Source organism: Rhinolophus hipposideros, assembly GCF_964194185.1.
Source record: "Rhinolophus hipposideros genome assembly, chromosome: 12".
NCBI classification, from domain to species: domain Eukaryota; kingdom Metazoa; phylum Chordata; class Mammalia; order Chiroptera; family Rhinolophidae; genus Rhinolophus; species Rhinolophus hipposideros.
In genome coordinates, this window is record NC_138058.1 from 24,033,190 (window position 1) to 24,049,726 (window position 16,537).

General features: G+C 52.0%; 1 protein-coding gene across 1 annotated transcript in view; it reads left to right on the plus strand.

Moving 5' to 3' along the window:
• SLC4A5 (solute carrier family 4 member 5) overlaps positions 1-16,537 on the plus strand; it is a 61,723-nt gene that overhangs the window by 18,086 nt on the left and 27,100 nt on the right. Inside the window, 12 exon segments of the mRNA XM_081069062.1 lie at positions 960-1,120; positions 1,933-2,088; positions 3,339-3,434; positions 5,756-5,811; positions 9,107-9,175; positions 9,177-9,265; positions 9,770-9,857; positions 10,825-10,979; positions 11,348-11,539; positions 12,644-12,818; positions 13,482-13,615; positions 14,313-14,584. Coding sequence (XP_080925188.1) covers positions 960-1,120; positions 1,933-2,088; positions 3,339-3,434; positions 5,756-5,811; positions 9,107-9,175; positions 9,177-9,265; positions 9,770-9,857; positions 10,825-10,979; positions 11,348-11,539; positions 12,644-12,818; positions 13,482-13,615; positions 14,313-14,584 — 1,643 coding nt within the window.

Consider the following 16,537-nt stretch of genomic DNA (forward strand, 5'->3'; position numbering starts at 1 on the left):
AGGTCTGTTTCGGAACTTGTCTCTATCTGGACTGGAATCACACCCTTGTAGTTACTCAAGATTTTCAGCAAGTTTTTATATCTGCTAGAAGCATGTCCCATCACCATTCTTCTTTTTTAGACTTTCTCCAACCATTCTCAGATAGTACCTTTTTCAGAGGAACTTTAGAATTAGATAGTCATGGTCCAAAAATATTCCTTTGGGATTTTGATTGGAATAACTTGAAGCTCCCCACTGATTTGGGGTTGACGTCTTACAAAGTTCTCCTAGGAGCTCTCCCGGGCACCTGGTGCTGCCCTCTTCAGAGGAAGTATAGGCCAGTGCTGTGTCTGCATGAGGCCTTTCCTTCCCTCCACCCAGCCTATGGTTCCAGGGCTTCCGGGAAGGACAAATTCGTACTCACTCTTGGTTTAATTTCTGTCCTTCCCCTCAATGACACTTGGATTTCAGAACCAAAATCCAGAGTGGATGCTTGTAAACCTCAGGCCCTGCAGTAGAACCCATGGTCAGGAAATTCTTTCCCTGCCCCAGTAACCATACCCCATAAGGCAGACACTGACCACACGTGACCAGTGCCAGGTAACCAGGCATCAGCTGAAACGTTTTTTAAACAGCTTTGTTGTTATAGAATACCCTGAAGTCCTCTTATTTTATGTGTATATTTAAATGATTTTTAGTAAATGTACAAAGTTGTATAACCATAACCAAATCCAATTTTAGAACATTTCCACTCCCCACTCCCCAAGAACCCTCATACCCATTTATGGTCATTCTCTGGATGTCACTTTGCCTTGAGCATGAGGAGAGGAAGACAGACTGAGTGGGCCCCCAAGAAATCCTCTGCCCAGGAGTCTAATGCACTCCCATCGTGCATAGCATGACACCCCTCTCCTGAGGAGACCCAGCCAGGAACTCCCCTGAGGGCATGGCCATGCTGAGCCCCGTCCTTACCCTTCCAGGTGGATAAAGTTTGAAGAAAAGGTGGAGGAAGGAGGCGAACGCTGGAGTAAGCCCCATGTGGCCACGCTGTCCCTGCACAGCCTCTTCGAGCTCCGGACCTGCCTGCAGACGGGAACAGTGCTGCTCGATTTGGACAGTGGCTCCTTACCGCAGATCATAGGTGAGGTAGCGACCACACAAACCCGGCAGCCCCTCCCCCTCCCGCCTCATGCCCACCCTCAGTCTATGTGACTCCTTGACACCTGCCTGATTCTGCAGAGACCAGGCTTTTGATGCTCGCAAGGCAGAGTCACAGTGACTCCATGTTTCAGTCCCATGTAGAGTTCCAACGGGGAAAACTTATCATCTTCTGAAATGCCATCCAGAAATGCCAAATGGAGCAAAAGGGAAAGGGCCTTTTTAGTGACAGCCCAGACACCTGTTGCCATGGCAACTTATTTCTTATCAGGGTGAAGGGATCATCACGCATCTTTAGGAAATTAGCTCTCATTTTAGTGGGGTGCTGAAGGGAGGGGGTGGTTTGCATTATGGTCCCTAAACCTCTTTGTGAATTTTGTGCACAAAATATGTAGTTTTGCTGGAAGTATTTTGCCCAAAATACTTTTATAAAAAGAATTCATATTAGGACTAAAAACCACTTAGCACAGTACTTTCGTGTGTGTGATTTCATTTGCTTTTCACAATAGAATTGATAGAGCATTCTACATGCACACATGCACCCACATGTGTATGCACACACACACACACACACACACACACACACACGGACACACACATCCTCTTACCTATAAGGAGGCGGAGGGCTCATGATTTACCGAAGTTGCAATAGTTTGTGGCAGATCCGGGACTATTTCCACATCCCCTGCCTCCTTTAGCTCACTTTTAATCTAACAAACAACAGATGAAAATGAAGACCTCCACATCCCTGGTCATTCTGTCCCACACCACAAGGCGTGTTTGTTTCCCACTTAGATGATGTCATTGAGAAGCAAATTGAGGACGGCCTCCTGCGGCCAGAGCTCCGGGAGAGGGTCAGCTATGTCCTCCTGAGGAAACACCGTCACCAGACCAAAAAGCCCATCCACCGCTCCTTGGTGGACATTGGAAAGTCGGTCTCCTCCACCAGCAGTGAGTCGGGCCACACACTGGTGGGCTGTGGGCACGCGGGGGCTGTGGGCACCGGGGACTGCGTCGGGCCCCAGCGCCTGGTTGAGCCCACCCTAGTCACCATAGAGTCTTGGCACTTGGAAGCTTCCTGGACTTCATGATCTTGGAGACATTCTGAGGTTCTAGAGATTCCTTAGCCTCCTTCAATGGCCGGTCTGCAGGGACCCCAGATCCCTTGCAGGCATCTGGGGATATGAAACTCATCCTAATGCGCAGGCCCCGCCCTGGAGGGTTGCACTGAGTTGGTCCCGGGTGTGGCCTGGGAACAGGGAATTTAGAAGACAGCGTTGCAAAATGCTGTAGAGATGGTGTGTTTATGGTAAGGGCTTGAAGTTTTTCCCACTGAACCCCCACGAAGAGCCAAGAGTCTCGGCAGAAACCAAAGCACATCAAGATGGTAGAAGGGGCTGAGTCATCTCAAGGCTGTCAGGGCTGACCCGCCTGGTATCTGGTGTCCGTCTGATCAGTAGAGCCTGGAGCCATTAGGGAGAATGGCTGGGTCCATGCGTGCATAAACCTGCAACCTTCCTCCACTCTTGATATCCCAGAGTCGAGATGCCCAGGCACCAGCCTTGCTGGACCTATCAGCTAAATGCAGTAATCAGAACAAACTTGATACAGTTGCTAAATAAAGAGCCTTGATGAATCTCTTTAGATGAACTGTTTGAAATGAGGGAAGTGTTTAGCATATCATAATAATAGCAGATACATATCTGGCGCTTACTGCGTTCCAGGCACTGAGTGCTCAACATGTGTTAACCCACTTCATCCTCCCAATAACCCGGTGACTAGGTGCTGTACTCATCATCCCTGTTTTACAGATGAGGAGCCTGGGACACAGAGAGGTTAAGTAACTTGTCTAAGGTCACGCAGCCAGTCAGTGGGGCAATCAGGGACAAAACCAGGCCATCGACAACACCTGGTGCCTATTTAATCAATTGGGAATCTATCTCACTTTCAACAGTACAAATATGTTCTCGAATCTTGCTTAGACTATTAACTTGCTTCCCAACCCGCCCTCCCTCCCAAAACAAGAACAAGAGCAACAACAAAAAACCCGACACACCCTTTCTTCCTGGAAGGGGAAGAGACTAGTCTTGCAGTCCACTTTATTTAGGTGAAATGACAATAAATGTGTACCTCGTTAACGAGAGAGGCTGTGCCGCTGCAGCCAGGCTGCCAAGGCAAACCCCTTCTGTTCCTCCTCCCAGATCGCAGCCCCGCGCGGAGCCCTGCAGCGGGGCCCAGCCTGCACCTCTCCACCGAGGACCTGAGGATGCGGCAGAGCGCCAGTTACGGCCGTCTGTGTGAGTGTGTTCGCTGCAGCTGGGCCGCAGCTGCGTCCCGGCTGTGGCAGCTGGGGATTGTCGACTTTCATAGACTTTCAAAGGTAGAAGAGAGAAAGCCCAGGATCTGTCTAGAATTCTCAGGACAGGCATCAGGAAAACTCTAACTTTCACCCGGAACGTGGCCTTGTCTCGGAGCCTAACTTACTACCATAATTTTCTGCATATTTACTCCGAAAAATGCAGCTCTAAATCAAGTCCTGGCATAATCAATACCCAATCCTGTGTGCTAAGCATTTGTCTCTTAGTCAGTACCTTTGTTTTCATCAAACTGATCACTAGCCCTGATCGTGGTGAGGAGCCTTCCTAGAAACTGAGTTAAAAACAGGTGGGGTACTTTCTGTTAGGACAGTCGGAGAAGGTTGCCATCACGAGGTGACAGTGTCATGCCTGCACACCCCTGGCAGAGTCACAGCGCCCCCCTCCAAGTGCTGGGAATGGGGGAGAGGACTTGTGAGGTTCCTGGTGGCAGACAGGGCTTTTTCAGGGATGAACAGATGGTGAGCTGTGAGGCAAAGAAAAGAGGGAACTTGGGAAATGAAAAGAAAGAGCAGTGTGAAAATAACAGTCCGATTTTCCTTGAAATACTTTTACTAAAATGCCAAGACATGAACAGACAGCCCAGGGCCATGGCCTCCCAGGACCAAAGAATGTTTTGGGAGGATGTGTGGCCCCAGCCTGAGGTCTCGGCCGCAATTTGTTGGGGGCTTTTTCCCCTCTGTTCTTAGTGACCCTGGGGCCTCTTAGCACCCCCCCCACTTGGTTGTTCCACAGAGGGATGCCAGGGGCCATAAGTCAGCAGGTAGCCAATGCCTTCTACTCAGTGATTCATTATGTATGAGGTCGCCCCTGTGTCCTGCTACTGTGGTGGGGACAGGGATAAAAGGCATGCCGCCCCACCCCAAGGGGCACCTGGGAAAGCTCAGACTCAGTCACTCGCCTGAGTCTCCGAGAATAAGTAGGAGTTTTCCAGAAGCATGTGGTAGGAGGGTGTTCTAAATACAGGAGACAACGGAGTGACAGGCAGGAAGGCGCTGTGAAGGGTGCTGTGTGCAGGGGAACAGCCGTTCCGTTCACCAGGAGTGTGGGAGGCCCGGCAAAAGGACACAGCCTCTATTCAGAGGACAGCGGCACACCTGAGAAGTTTCAGGCAGGAGCAGACCATGCTCAGATTTTTATTTGAGAAAGAATAAACCAGAAGGGGAGACGATGAGAAGTGAGACACTGGGCCGCCTTGGGGCTATGAGAGCAAGAATGCAGAGGGTAGATCGAGGTGGGGGAGTTGATGACTGGGGAGAAGTAGGAGGTGAGGAAGAAGGGGGAGTCCAAGCTGGCACCTAGATCTCTGCTCTGATTGCCAGTGGATGGGAGGGAGGGGACACTGAGTGGGGTAGGGTCTGTGGCAGATGTCATTTGGTGGAAGACAATGAGTTCCACTTCCCAGTGTGTTGAGTGAGATGCCAGAGGAGTCCATGGAGTGGAGACCCTCCTTTTCCCCCCATCTTCCACCCATGTGATGCAGAAGCCATGTGAGTGGTGTGAGTGACCAGGATGGAGGGGGTGAAGCCTCCGGAGGGGAGGAGGGCAAAACAAGACCCTGGGGAGAGCCCAGCAAGAGAGGGTCCCAGATAGAAATAAGAGGAGGGGAGCCAAGGGAGCATGTTCTGGAAGTGAGGGGACGCACCAGGCCACAGAAAGCCAAGAAGTAACAGGTCTGAGAGTGCCCCCTGGATCTGGTTGACCTTCTCCTCCTGCCTTAATATCAGGCAGTTCAAATAAATCACCACCGCTGATCTCCCCCATGGGGAGCCCACCTTCCTTTCCTCTGCTAGCCCAAATCCCCATCTTTAAAGACTCACATGGGTCATGAGGGACGGAGGTGAAATGTCTTCGCTTTCCAACAAAATCCAAGCTTAGTGACACCTGGCACCTCACCTGGTAATGTGTCTGTGTCCCTCCCCACCTCCAGGGCCTGGCACAAAGCAGACATCTTGGTGTCTGCCCAAGAAGGTGGGGTGGAGGGTAGAGATGAGAAGGCAGCAGATTGAGAGATTGAGGAGTGAGGAAGGAGAAGCAGAATCTGGGGTCCGGCAACTCTTTTAAGAAAGCTACCATTGAAGGGAAGAAAAGAGAGCAGAGGCTAGCTCACGGGGGCTGCAGGATTAGGGGAAAAGGTTCTTGGTTTGGTTATGAAGATGGGAGAAGCATGTGTAGGGATCAAGGGAAAAGGACCTAGGAGAGCCTGGCTTCCCCTGATGGACCTTTTTTCCCTTGTCTCCTAGGTCACGCCCAGAGCAGAAGCATGAATGATATTTCTCGCACTCCAAGCACTGACCAGGTAGTAGAACCCCTGTACCAGGCCGCAGTGGAGGGCCAGGGTGGGCAGAAGCCATTGGTTTTGGGGGCAGGGAGCCCCTGTGGGCGGGGCTTCAATGCCATGAAGAAGCAGGAATCCCCAGGAAGGACCTGGGTGGAGTCTCTGGCTGCCTTGGTGACACTGCCCCGTCCATACTGACTGATCCCAAGTGCTGGCTCTGTGCCAGGCCCTGGGAGGAGTAGGGGGCAGAGAAGCATGATCGGCTGTTTCTGAGCTTGGGATTTGTTGGAGAGAGACCAACACGCTGAGTTCCACCTCCTGCATGACACGCAGTATCTTTAACAATGGATGGGGACGTGGGCTGGTTGAGACAAGCAATGGCTCCTCAGTGGTGGTGAATCCATTGGAATGGCCAGTAGAGGGTCTTCTTGAGTGGAGCAGGATAAAGTTGGTTGCTGTCTCCCACTGGCGTGGCTAAAATCCTCTTGATGAGACCAGAATCCTACAAGCAGGTAGAGTCCATGTTCTAAGGCCCACAGCCGGGGAACACTGTGACTGTGCCCCCTGAGGAAGCCCGGAGGAGCCCCCTCAGTTCCAAGCCCTATACACCTCAAGGGCACAAGCTCTCATGATCCCCTCTCTTGTGCCCCCAGGAGTAGGAAGAAAGGTGATAAAAGAACCCTGAAATTTGGTGAGGACTTGTCAGGGGCTTGGGTGGCCTTTACGACACCCCAAGTTTACTGGCAGGCAAAACAAAAGTCGTCTCTCATGTCGGTGTCCCAAGGGCCCTGTGGTGGCCAAAGTAATAACATAATTACAATAATAGCATCCACCACCACGGAAGGACCGCACACTGCGTGCACCACACCGTGCCGAAGATTTTCTGTGCGTCAGGGAGGTACTATTATCCTCTCTACTCAGGAAAACATTGACGCTTAAAGCAGCAGTTAAATAACGTGCCCAAGTTCATGCAGCTGAAAGGTGGCAGAACCATGATTTGATCTATGCAGTCCACCTCTAGAGCCCTTAATTTGGAAGTGACTTAGGAACAAGCATTCTGCGACATTACTGAGAGAGGAACCCACTTTACTACAGTCAGGCACACAAAGGGGGGAGCCACGATAAGGAAGCATTGCCAAGTCAAAGTCTTTCATAACCTATTTTAATGAATGTCTAGCTGTCACTTTCCCCAGGCAATGCTGCGTGGATTTAGGGATTGGAGCCCAGCGCTAAGGGCCCAGTGTTCAGCTCTCCTAACTGATCAGGTGACAATGCTGCTTCTCAGTATTTGCAACAGCAGCGGCTTGTTGTGGGAACAGCCATTTGTCCACCAGTGGGCACTATTTCCGGGCAAGCCCAGCGGTGTTTGCTCTGCAGGCTCTCTCTTCATCACTGCATGCGGGCCCTGGGAAGGCTGCTGGGTTCTCAGTAAGCAGAAGGCTGATTCAGACAGCATGGCTGTGTGTGATGACTCAGCAGCCCTGGAACAGAGTCCCCATGGTTTCGGGGAGTGGGGTCAGCAAGAGCCAGGTCCAGACTGTGGCTAAGCCAGGAGGCTAGAACACGAGCATGGCCCACTTCTGGGATGTCACCACCCTGGCCTCCTTACCAAACATGTTACCATCTGCAAGGGAGGACCACGGCCTCGTTTCAGTTCCTCTCCTTTCCTGGATTACGAGTGTGCTGGTTGGGCTGTCCCAAAGCGTTGTTTTCAAACCCTCGTTCTCCAGGCACTCCTGCCACCCTCTCTCTCCTCCTGTCCCCTGGACCTGCTCCTTGCCTGAGGCTCGAGGGCACAGAGAGGGCAGGGCCTGCCCTGGCACACCAAGTCCTCCACCCTGAAGAACGCTGCTTATGAATCAGCTGACTGCAGCTAGGACAAAGGAACTTTTTGAGTTGTGGGGACTCTGGCCTTCCCGTTAACTCCTACCCGTGCTTGTTCTCACTGCATTAAGGTCCTTGGGCTGTTGCTCAGTGGTTGTAGAGAGTTTTATTTTTTTGACTGAACTTAAAAGATGATAAGGGCGCAGCCCTTTCTCACATGCCCTTTCTCGTGCTGGTCGGCTACCTGGCTCAGTGTGTATCACGCCCACCGTGAGTGAATCAGAAAACAGCTATGGGCCCATATGGGCAGGACCTGCTGGCCATACCCATGCCCACAACTGATCCCTCGTCAGTATAGGAAGTGAAGCAAAGAACCTGTGTCTTTGTTGATCTTAGGAGAAGCAGACATTTCTGTGTCCACAGAGACTCCAACCAAGGAGGAGTGGGTGGCACATTTGTGGCATCCACAGGATCTCTAGGTAGTGCTCATATCTACCTTCTGGGCCCCTTCTTCCTTTGGTGGCCACAGTGGACTTCCACCAGCCCCGCCCTCCAAGATGTTCTCTCTACCCTCTCTCTACAAAATTATCTCTGTCCCTTGCTGCCCAGAGGGAAAGCAATCTGAAAAATGAGTGCATCCTAAGATGTGAGCTTGTATGTGACCTTCCCTGGGGCATTTTCATCATAAAAGAGGACTCAGGAGGAGTCAGTGTCTTACCCTAAGAATGACATCATAAACGCAGGGAATAGGAGTAAGTTGGGGAGGAGGGCTTGCCTCCAGCACCTCTCCCATCAGACCCCACTCACTTCGCCTCTCTGACCTTCCTGCCCTGAGCAGACATAGCCAGGACTGGAGAGGGGGCACCTGGACCGTCTCAGTTGGAAAGTCTCAGAAGCTACGAGTTTCCTGGGAGGTCGTGGGGGTGGACCTGGGGGTGACTTGGGGGCGAGGAAATCTCCTGCAGACTTGGAGGCATGGCCCAGGGGTTCCTGTCAGTCAGAAAGGAGATGGCAAAGGGGAAATAAAGCACGTCCACCCTGGCCATCACCAGGGGACTCAACCCTCCTGCAGCCACCCAAGGTGAAGGCAGAGAGGGAAGGGTGGAAAGCTGAAATGTAAGAGCCAAGATTCCCATCTGCTTGAGCCTCAAAGGCTGGGCCATGAGGCCTAACGTCCTGCAAGCCCAGGGCTCTCTTCTCTGACCCCTCAGCTCACACTTCAGTTGAACAAAGTTTTTACCCGTCAAGGAGCGTCTTAGAGATCAAGTCATTGCCTGTTCCTTCCCATCTAAAGTTGGTCCCTCATCTTAACCAAGTTTGAGTCTCCTCATCTGCAGAATGGAGGAGAATGCTTGGTTTGTTCTTTCAGTGTCTTGAGAAACGTTAGGAGAGCTCTTTAAAGGTAGGCCTCCACAGAGATCTAAAGAGGGCTGAGGGAGTGAGAACTGAAACCATCGTAACCCTGGGGGTCTTCTTTCCCCTCCTCACCCAGCGGAAAAACAAATTCATGAAGAAGATCCCCAAGGACTCAGAAGCCTCCAACGTGCTCGTGGGCGAGGTGGGACTTCCTGGACCAGCCCTTCATTGCCTTTGTGCGTCTGATCCAGTCAGCCATGCTGGGAGGAGTGACCGAGGTGCCCGTCCCCACCCGGTGAGGACCGTTGAAATCTGCCCACTACACCTGCCCCCAGGCAGCCAGCTGTCTGTGCAGGCAGCAGATGGTGCTGGTGGAGACACCCCTGAAACATAGAAGGAAAGTTAGGGAATTGGCTGGGGAGGAAAACCTTCTAACTAGGGAAAAGTTTTAGAGAGTTGACATAAAATAATCATTAAAAAGCGGAGCCAACAGCTAGGAGAGATGCTGTGGGGTGGGCTCTGGGACCCCAGAGCACAGTGAGGATGCTCTAGGGGGAGCTAGTGGGAGTGAAGAAGGAATGTCTCTCCAAAGCCAATGTGGGAGTCAAAAGGGGGAAGCGACAAGTACACCCAGTTAAAAAGATAAGAGTGGACACTGTTTAGAGAATCCTTCTCTTCACTGGCTTCTCTTTTTCCTTTTCACTTTCCTCCTCCTCTTCTCCTCCTCCTCCTCCTCCTTTCCTCCTCCTCCTCCTCCTCCTCCTTCCTCCTCCTCCTCCTCCTTCCTCCTCCTTCGCAGATTTCTGTTCATACTGCTGGGACCTTCTGGGAGAGCAAAGTCCTACAATGAAATTGGCCGTGCCATTGCAACCCTCATGGTAGACGACGTAAGTGGTAATGAAAAATGCGTACTCCCAAATGTCACGGCTCCTGCATCACGCACTATGCCTTCATTCATTCACCTACCCAATAAGTGCGTTTGAGCGCCTGCTGTGTACCAGGCTCTGTGCAGGGGGCTGAGGACTGTGAGAAAGAGGGAATAGTCACTGCCCTTTAGGAGTGCTAACCGTGTGGGGGAGACAGGCCTCTAATACAGGCAGTCAGGGAGCCCTCACACGAGAAGGGCTTTAAAGCTGCAGATGAGCAGGAGGTAGGCAGACCCAGCACAAGCCTAAGAGGCAGGCATTCCAGACAAAGGGAGCAGGGGCCAAGGTTCAGAGACAGAGAAGCTGGATGGAAATGGTTTGATGTAAGCTGGGTGTCAGAGCTTTGAGAGCAGGAGGTGACACAGAGAGGCAAGTCAGAGACCACACAGAGCCTGTGGGCAGAACAGAGACTTCACACTCTGTCCTTGGAGGAATGGGGAGCTTAGAGGATGTTAAACACAGGCATGATCCGATCAGATCTGCAGCTCAGACAGAACACTCTGGAGACAGTGTGGAATGAGGCAAACTGGCCCTCCAGGAACAAAGAGCTAGGAAGTTATAATATAAACAGATATGAAATAGCTGAGCTTCTCGAACTGCGCTCTGCACAGGTTTTCTAATGAGCTTGCTCTGTGCAAAACTGAAAGCAGAAAGGTGAAGTCATTCAACCAAAGTTTGACAGCTGGAACATGGAGACCTGGCCTTCTGATTCAAGGGGGGCCATATGCCCCCAAGGCTGCTGTTTCCCAGGTGGGCCATATTTCGCCTGCCGGGATATGTTCTCATCTGAAAAACTGAGATCAAATTGGCAGTAGGAACAGTGGTTCCACGCAATTTTCCTTGAAACTGTGTGTGGTGTGGTCCCAGGAGGTGGGTAACAAGGGGACCTCGGCCAGAGACCCGACTTTCTCTTCCTCTTCGCTGCCAGCTCTTCAGCTACGTGGCCTATAAAGCCCGCAATCGGGAAGATCTGATTGCCGGGATTGACGAGTTCCTGGATGAGGTAATCGTCCTTCCCCCTGGAGAATGGGACCCGAATATCCGAATCGAGCCCCCCAAGAAGGTGCCCTCTGCGGACAAGAGGTGAGTATGTGAATGGAGGGATGGAGAGAGGGAACGTGGTACAAAGGGAGCTTCAAGTCTGTCTGTTTCTTTCTTAGGATTCGAGAGAAAGATGTCAGCATACATGGGTTTATACTTATTCCCCCCAGTTTCATTTTAGTTCTCTAAAAATAAAATCAGAAGCAAATATGCTGACTTTGAACATCTGTAAAATCTGGGTGACCTGTGTGTGTGGGTATTGTTGGTCATTTTCTGCATTTTCCTCTGTATTTTAAGATCTTTTATGATATTCGTTGGAGAGGTAGAGTGTTCTGAGGACAGTCCTGGAGGGGCTGCGCCCTTCTCAGGATTGGAAGCCACACTGCCCCATGTCCCCTTTCTCCTTCCAGGAAATCTGTGTTCTCCCTGACTGAGCTAGGCCAGATGAATGGCTCCGTGGTGGGAGGTGGTGGAGCGGCTGCAGGAGGTGGCGCTGGAGGTGGCGGTGGCGGTGGCGGGGTCAGCGGCGGAGGGAACAGCGGGAATGACAAAGAGATGCCGGCCATGCATGAAGTTGGAGAAGAGCTTATCTGGACAGGAAGGTGCCCACCCCAGACCTGACAGTGACACCAGCTGTCCCTTACACTTGTCTCTTTCCTGCCTACCCTGTATGAACCTCCCCCACCTCTCCCTGCAGTGCCCACTCTGCTCCATGGGGTCTGACCCTGGGGGTCTGGCCACTGCACTCTTTTCTCCCCCACGCCCTCCAAGCCCCTCCTGCATCCAGAGAAAAAAAGTATTCCTGCAGGAGAGAGGAAGAGGGATCCAGTACGGGAGTGGAGGAACCCAAACTTTTCCCCAGACACCCTTTGTTACTTCTAGTAGTTTTCTAGGGCTCCTGTAACCAAGGATCACACACTAGGTGGCTTAAACAATAGGTACTTATTCTCTCAGAGATCTGGGCTAGAAGCTCCAAATCAAGGTGTCGGCAGGGCTGTGCTCCCTCTGAGACTCTGGGTAGAATCCTTCCTGTGTCTTCCTAGCTTCTGGTAGGGCCAGCGGACCTTGATGTCCCTTGGCTTGCAGCTGCACCACTCAAATCTCTGCCTCTGTCATCACATGGTGTTCTCTCCGTGTTTCCGTTTTTACATGGCATTTCCCTCTTATGAGGACACCAATCATATGAGATTCGGGTCCATCCTAATGACCTCATCTTATCTTGATTACCTCTGCAAAGACCCTCTTTCCAACTAAGATCCCATTCACAGGTACCAGGGCTTCAGATTTCGCTACATCTTTTGGGCAGGCACAGTGAATCTGGGACGTCTCTGCCTCCTAAATTTGGACCCACCTGTGTTTACCAAGCACAGGTGTCCTGCAGATGATCAGGGACGTGAGCAGGATGGCCATCTGTGGACCCCAGGATCTGCACCCCCGTGGAATGTTAGGTCTACTCCAGGATATAGTCTCATCAGGCCTTCCCGCCCTTATCCCGGCTGTCTGTGACCACCCTTCCCAGGGGGATGGCACTAACCACAAACTTTAGTCCTGAGAGAGTTCTTCCCTGGTCTTAAACGTTCTGGTGGAAAGATCCCTGCCCCCATCCACTCCTAGTCAGGTTCCCTTCCTTGCCCCAGACCCTCCAGGCTCCTGCCCTGCACTGGGATTTATGGGGAGAAAGCAGCCCTTGGGCCTGTCTTGAGCAGGTTCTTCGGTGGCCTGTGTCTGGATGTCAAGAGGAAGCTGCCCTGGTTCCCAAGTGATTTCTACGATGGCTTCCACATTCAGTCCATCTCTGCCATCCTGTTCATCTACCTCGGCTGCATCACCAACGCGATCACCTTCGGTGGGCTTCTGGGGGATGCCACTGACAATTACCAGGTGTGTGTGTGAGCTGAGGTGTGCAAACCTCAGGAAAATCTGCTTCCACCGGGTGGCAGTAAGGAGCTTCGCCCCATAATCCCACAACAAAAAATTATCTAGCCTGAAGTATCCATAGTGCTGAGGTGGAGAAACTCCGCCGTATGGAAATTGCCTGGTTATTTGTCTGTATCTCCCACAAAAGCAAAGATGAATTACCTTGTTCATGATGGGTCCCCAATATCTAGCACAATGCCTGGCACATAGTAGGTACTTAACGGATTTTGAATGAATGAATGGTCTACCTCCAAAAGCACCGAATCGATGTTTGAATGAATAAATGGTTGAAAGGATGAATCATTTAATAATTTGAATGAATGAATGATTGGCAGGATGAGTCACTGTCCTCTGGGAGTAGAATGGGCACGGAGACAAGCGGAAGCCTTGGCAGCCCTGTTTTCAAGGCCCTAGAGAGCCAGAAGGAAGTCACATCTGGATGTTTATCCAAATGCAATTGGAGACAGTGATGCTGGTGGTTATGGGGGTGGTGGAGGAAGAGGTGGGGAGCAGAATTTGGGGAGGAGGGAGCCTGGAATAAAGGCTGAGCACTTTGGCCTGGGAGCCTGGCAGACAGCTGGGCACCTCCTCCCATGTGTGCGGCCCCTCACACTGCTCGTCCCCCAGGGAGTGATGGAGAGCTTCCTGGGCACTGCCATGGCTGGGTCCTTGTTCTGCCTCTTCTCGGGACAGCCTCTCATCATTCTCAGCAGCACAGGGCCCATCCTCATCTTCGAGAAGCTCCTCTTCGACTTTAGCAAGTAGGTGCCCTGGGTGGCCCCCAGGGCCGCTCTCACACTTGGGGCAGTCTGCCGAGGTCGGGCAGGGGGATGATCCCAAAGGGAAGGCAGGGGTGAGGAGACACCAAAGCTGTCTCTACCTGTGCAAAGAACTGCCGGGCGGTCCCTCCTAACTCCCTCCAGCTCCCCGCCTTAAAGCCATCATAGTGCAAATTAGCATAGCTGATCAGAGCTATCCAGGCGAGATGAGAGGAGAGAATTCACACCGCTCTGCTTGTAAGCAGTTACGACCTGGGAGTCAGTGAGTGTGTGAAAAGCCTTGACCTGGAGGTCAGAAGGTTACAGTGTGACCTGGGGAGCTCCTGTTACTATTCCCGGCGCAGTTGCCTCCTCTCCAACAGGAGGCTGTTTCTGAGGCCTGCCCCAGCTCTGGCAGTCTGAAATTCTTTGTTTTTTTCATTACTCTCGGTGTTTGTTCCAAATTGTGAGAACTGAGCTGTCCTAGCACCTACCTGCCACCCGCATGAGATCCTTTCCCAGAATTCTCAAAGATCAGACAACCCCACCCAGGAATAGCCCCAGTCCCCAGTCCTTTCACAGTCCTAGGAGAGCATTTGTGCCACAGGAGGGGCAGATGAGCCCCTCCGAGTGGGTCTGGGGAGCCGAGCACAGCGCAGAGCCCCGGGCTGGAGGCCCCCCACTTTCTTCTGCCTTCCAGAGGCAATGGCCTGGACTACATGGAGTTCCGCCTGTGGATTGGCCTGCACTCAGCCGTCCAGTGCCTCATCCTGGTGGCCACAGATGCCAGCTTTATCATCAAGTATATTACCCGCTTCACCGAGGAGGGCTTCTCCACCCTTATCAGCTTCATCTTCATCTACGATGCCATCAAGAAGATGATCGGTGCCTTCAAATACTATCCCATCAACATGGACTTTAAGCCCAACTCCATCACCACCTACAAATGCGAGTGCGTCGCTCCAGACACAGGTGATCAGTAGCCTCAGTGGTGCCCTCAGCCCCCACCCACCCACCCACCCACTCCCCCGCGGCACGTCTCTACTCAAATGCAAGAGAGTGTGCCTGCTTGGGAAGATACCTACTGTCCCAAGGGAGCAAATGCAGGGTCTTGAACCCAGTGATTGGAAGAAAGCCAAACGGACAGTAGCTCTGATAAGGGTCATGATACCAGAGCCCAGGGTTGTGATCAGGAGTGATCAGGAACACCCCAAGAAGGTAAGAAGGCCTGCTTTGCCTCTGTGTGGGGGTGACGGGGAGGCCACACCTGTCAGGAATGCTGCCCAGGTTCCTGCTCCAGGCAAGAGGTAAACCGGATGGCGCCTAAAACCCCTCCCAGATCCGTGAGAGCATGAGATCCCCCTGACGTCGCTCCCAGTGAGTAAGGTGAGACTGCACCAGAGGGATGAACATCCCTACAGATGGGGACACATCCAGCGTGGAGGGCCGGTCAGGGTGAGGGAAGGCCTGGCAACCATGTCATCTGAAGGACAGTTGGAGAACCTGGTGTGATTCAGCATCGTGGAGAGGTGTGAGAGAGAAGGACTGTCATGTCTGTCACAGGGGGTCCAGATCCATCCTGTGTAACCACAGGAGGCAGAACAAGAGGAGCAGAAGCTCCAGGGAGCCGGGTGCTGGCTGAATTCAGGGGAGAACTTAGAGTGGTGGGAGCTGCCCCCCTGAGAGTATTGGCCCCCCAGGTGGTCGCAAGTTACTTGGACACTTCCTAGATGTCCATCTGCCAAGGGTGTTATAAGAAGGACCCCTACACTGGACAGGAGGCTGAATCAACCACCTGGTCAGTGCCATAATACTCAGTGTCACTCCTAGGGTTCCTTTCCGATCAAAAAACTGTTAAGTTAGGGCTTCCCATAGTCTAAACCCTGGCCTCCTTCACAGTAATAAGTATGCCCCAAAGAGCCTTCCGTGGGATGTGCCCAGAGTGCCACAGAGCAGGGGCCAGAGATCCATCCATAAGTCTCAGCAGCACCAGACTAGAACCACAGAGAGCAAACTGAGGTCCAGAGACCACCCAGGGTCACCCTGAACCTTGGTTTTCACAGCTGTAAAAGAGAGGCATCCACACTGGCCCTGCCAGTCTCATGGAACTCGCGTGAGGTTCTCAAATCGGGTTAGAGGAAACAAGAGGATATTGTGTTATTTAGCCCCTTAATGATACTATCGATCAAAGAAATTGGTCATAAGTCAATAAAACTATTTTCTGCACAGTTACTGTGCACCCTATTTTAGACTAGGCCTGTGGAGATAAAGATGTCCTGACCTCAGGGAGTACAGTTCCGGTAGCCTCTCTCCCTGCATCACTGCACTGATTTTGTAAAGAAAGCTAGACTTAATTTTTTTCTTTTATTTTTCTCTATCATTAATTTTGAGTCATTCCATTAAAATCCCCTGGGTGACGCGGTCCTTTGTCCTGACCTGGGACGTGTTGCTAGCCCAGGGGATCATGGGGATCCTACCTACAGGCCCTTTCTGTTCTGCCCTACGGCGACTCCTGTCTCTGTGGGCTGGGCCTCACCAGGGCACTCCTGTTTGCTGCTTGTGCCCTCTGGACTGTGGATTCATGGCACTGAACACAGGTATTCCCACACACAAAGCTTTTGAAAGTACACATGCTTGCTCTCTTCTAGAAACAGTCCAAATTCTGGGACCATATGTGGAACTTTGGCCAGTCTGAACCTCATGTGTCCACAGGAGAAGCCAAATCTAAGGGTGCCCTAGAAACGGCATATAGGAGCCTTAAGACAGGATTTGTATATGTGCTGCCGAAGCGAGCACACCTTAAGACAGGATTTGAGGAGCAAAAAGATACCCACGTGTCTCCAGCTAGCATCCGCTCTGGCCTTGCCCAGGTGCCTGATGTCACCTCATCATTTTGGGTCATGTTATTGCCATGGTTCTCCAGAC